General features: G+C 29.0%; 1 protein-coding gene across 1 annotated transcript in view; it reads right to left on the bottom strand.

The window, feature by feature from the left end:
• Nucleotides 1-3,062: 3,062 nt before the first annotated feature.
• Nucleotides 3,063-3,983, bottom strand: part of LOC111397592 (probable beta-1,3-galactosyltransferase 12) — a 5,541-nt gene continuing 4,620 nt past the window's right edge. The window contains exon 7 of the mRNA XM_023024588.1: nt 3,063-3,373. Within this exon, the coding sequence (XP_022880356.1) occupies nt 3,285-3,373 (89 nt within the window). The 3' untranslated portion in view covers nt 3,063-3,284. The remainder of the gene's footprint in view (nt 3,374-3,983) is intronic.

Raw genomic sequence — 3,983 nt, 5'->3', positions numbered from 1 at the left:
ATCTTTTATTCTTTCTTTCTTTCTTTATTACTATATTTATTTTTTCTTGAACTAGAGGCTCCATAAGTTTGTGGGGTAAAAATATCTTTACAAAATTTATAATCTGTCTTTTTAAGTTGTTTTTGATTTTGTAATTCTACACATTTACCTTCCAAGCATCTAATTACATGTTGTATTCTTTGTCCTATACTCCATAATTTTTTTGGTTCTTCTTTTACAGTTGGTAAATTATTCCATTTATCTGTAATTTCTAATCCTAATGGTCCTGGTAATTTATGAAATAACTTATTACCAATTTCTTGATTAAATGTATTTCCTGATATTGAAGTTAAATAATGATATTCATTTAAAAAGTTCTTAACATATCTTCCTTTAGTCCATTTATAAAGACTAAGTTGTTCTAAATCTCTCATAGCTTTTCTTTGTATACTCATATGTCATGAATTAGGATCTGCTCCTGTTATTAATATCTGTATTTTATTAACAAAATTATAAGGATTGCTTCCCATACTAACTAATTGTTCAAATTCTTGTTTCTTTTCTAATTTAAATGCTTTCCACATAACTTTTACACTTTCTCCTAAAAATGTTTCTAAATATCTATACATATCTAAAGCTTCCATTTCTTGAAAATTTCTAATATAATGTCATATTATGGTATTTTTCCATACGTCTATTACATTATTCCATGTCTGTGGATCATGTGCTGTAATGTTTAAAATCTGTGCTTTATGGTCTGATTGAAATTCTATTTTTTTTCTAAGGGTCTTTCACTGCCTCTTGCTATGTATTTTGCTTCTGTATTATTATATAAAGGATAAGCTCCTCTTGGAGGAAATCCTCCACTATAAACCATTGTTTCATGTTTAACTGTCTTATCAAAAGGAGTATCACTAAAAGTTCTATATGTATTTGAATCTTCCATAAGTTCTTTTGTATAACTCAAATCTGAATTTTCTGAATCATTATCTTCTTTAATAATTCCTATTCTTATATTATGTTCTTGGTCATAATATAAATATTCAGATTCTGTAATTGTCTTATTAAGATACATTTGGTCTTCTAATTCTAATATTTCTTTATTATCTAAATTCATTCCTAATTCTTTTGGATAAATTATCCTATCATATTCTTCATCTATTAATTCTTAATGAACTTGATTTTGATACGGTTCATTTTGTTCTTCCTCAGGATTGGTTTCTTCTTCAAAGTCATTTTGTCTTTGTATTTGATTATAATCTAAAAATCTTAAACTAGTTCTTTCATGAATGTCTTTATAGGTTAATGCTTCCTGTGGTGCTATAATTATTTCTTGATTTTCTAAAAACTTATCCATATCCCATTCTAGTCCTGCTAATTGTTCTGATGAGTATTCTTTAGGTTTAACCATATTAATTCCTTTACTACTCATTAAATTTACTACTTTATCTATGTATATTTTATATTTTGTCTGGGAGTTATTTGAATATCTTCCTAAAAATTCTATACTGATTAACAAATTATCTCCATTTTCTACCTCTTCATATCCTTTTGTTTGAATTCCTATTTTAATTTTGTCTGAAAAATCTTTAATAGTTAGTAAAAAATCTGGATTACAATAAATTATTCCATTATTATTATTCATGTCTACTTCTGTACTAGCAATCATACTTTTATCTATATTATTAATTCTTTCATCATATATTGTAACTAAAACCTTACATCCTAAATTTTTTCTCATTAATCTTTTTATTCCTATAACTATTAATCCTAGGTGCATAAATCTAAAGTTTTTCTTTTTTAATTCTCTCTTATATATATATATGTATATATATATATATATATATGTATATATATATATATATGTATATATGTGTATATGTATATGTATACATGTATATGTATATATGTATATGTATATATGTATATATATATATGTATATATGTATTTTTTTTTACTTCGCACTGTACAGAGAGTTGGGGCACATGGTTTGACATCTCTTCGCACTATGCGGATAGTTTTTTCTTCTTTTTTTACTCCACACATGGTTTACCATCTCTCCGTACTGTGCGGAGAGTTTATTTATTTATTTTTTTAAAACTCATGAGCGAAGAGTTTTTTTTATTTTTATTTATGACAGTTTATATTTATTGAAATTATTATTATTTTTTTAATGCTAGTGGCATGATGTGTGAAATAACATTTGTTTGACATAATTTTTTTTAATGCTAGTGGGATGATGTGTGGAAGAATATTTGTTTGACGTAAATAAAATGAAAAATAAAAAATGACATCATACATAGTAAAATTGAATTCATTTATTATTGTATGAATAGTAGACCTTCTTTCCCATTTTTATTAGAAGTTAGAAATAATTAAGCGGTGATGAGATGACATCAGTGCTAGAAAAATCCAATATTGCATGCTTAGCGGTGCTTGTCAACAAAAACCATGGTGTGAGATTTTGATGCGGTAACATAATCGAAATGAACAAAGATCTATTAAACATTGTAGTTTTATTTGTATATGCTGGGAAATGGATTATGGGTTTATATTGTTATTGGATCACAAGGATATATTGAAGAAAGTTATTTTCTTGAAAATCTTTTGATAATTTGAACTTTTAAAGTTTCGTGACAATTAAAAAAATACTTTAAAGTTCAATGACAATCGAAAGATATTATAAAAAGTTTAGTGCAAATGATATATTAACTACATAACTCATTACTAAGAATGATGAAATTTGGTTGTCAAAATGGCATGTAAAATTGAATATATCATGGAGTTGAGAGATCAATAATACTCGATTCTGAACCAAATTAGTAGTTAAAAGGTGTAAAATGGAGGGAAAATTCAACTCAAATAGGGGCCTTTGACAGCCCCTGTGACGGGGGTGGAGGTATGTGAAACTTCAACGGAGCATACATATTTTTAAAAATTTTGATTTTGCTTAAAATTAAGTAGATCCCAAAACTATGTGCTTACTATACTAATACAAGCAGAAATCCAAACATGCACAACTTTACTTTTTTCAGTTATAAGCTTATCTTTATTCTAATCGCACCCAAAAATGTGAACACCATGAACCATAAAATTTCCAATATACCATACAATCAATATATAGCAAGAGCATCATTCACATAATAAAACTGAAAAAAGGTTTGCTAAATAGAATACTATACATGGTCGATGAATATATGAATATGGTGTAGCATACACATGAAGCACAGCAATCTATCGTGCTTCCATAACATGCCGATCCTTCAACACTGGCCTCAGGAACTCGATAGAAAGTTACCCAAATTTACCGATCATCAGGTGGCAGTGTAGGGCTCTTGGAACACATGTCGATCTTTTGAAGTTCCATCATCTTCTTAACCGGATTGCATAAACCTGATATTTTACATCAATTCCTAAATCAGATAAAAGTATTTATGCCGTGCTATTGACTCTTACTTAAGTACAGAAATTATTAGGCAAGACCAATTACAAGTGAAAATAAGCAACTATTCTATTATTTTCCTCCTCTTTCTTGAAAGAATAGTACGCACCCTTTACTCGTGCTATTGAGCCGTTCAAACAGAAGGAAGAGAGAGAGAATCAGACTGATTTCCAAAATATCCGTTAATTCATTGGTGATTTTTGCTATTTTTGAGGGCAAAGCTTCTAGCACTACATAATAGACGTTCTAGAATGTCAAGAACTCTACTTTTTAGGTCGAGCATTACATAAAACTTTCCACCTCCAGATCAATGGCTGGACTGGGGCAGGACCAGAATAGAATTCAGGCTGCTGTCTAAAGAATGCAGGACTCTTTCTTATCTTATTAAGCTAGTATCCCAACCTTCCCTCTATTAGAATTAGAGATCGATTAATGAAGTATCACAAGATTTGAATTGTTCAAGACAAACTGAAAAGGTGGGATACAGAGACGTCCTTTTTCATTTTCTGTTCTGTTTTTTGCTAAAAATCCACGAGGTGGGTGGGGGGGGGGGGGATCCTA

This window comes from Olea europaea, chromosome 7, assembly GCF_002742605.1.
Source record: "Olea europaea var. sylvestris chromosome 7, O_europaea_v1, whole genome shotgun sequence".
Lineage (NCBI taxonomy): Eukaryota > Viridiplantae > Streptophyta > Magnoliopsida > Lamiales > Oleaceae > Olea > Olea europaea.
The sequence above is the reverse complement of the archived record's forward strand: the minus strand, read 5'-3'. Positions and strand labels throughout refer to the sequence as shown.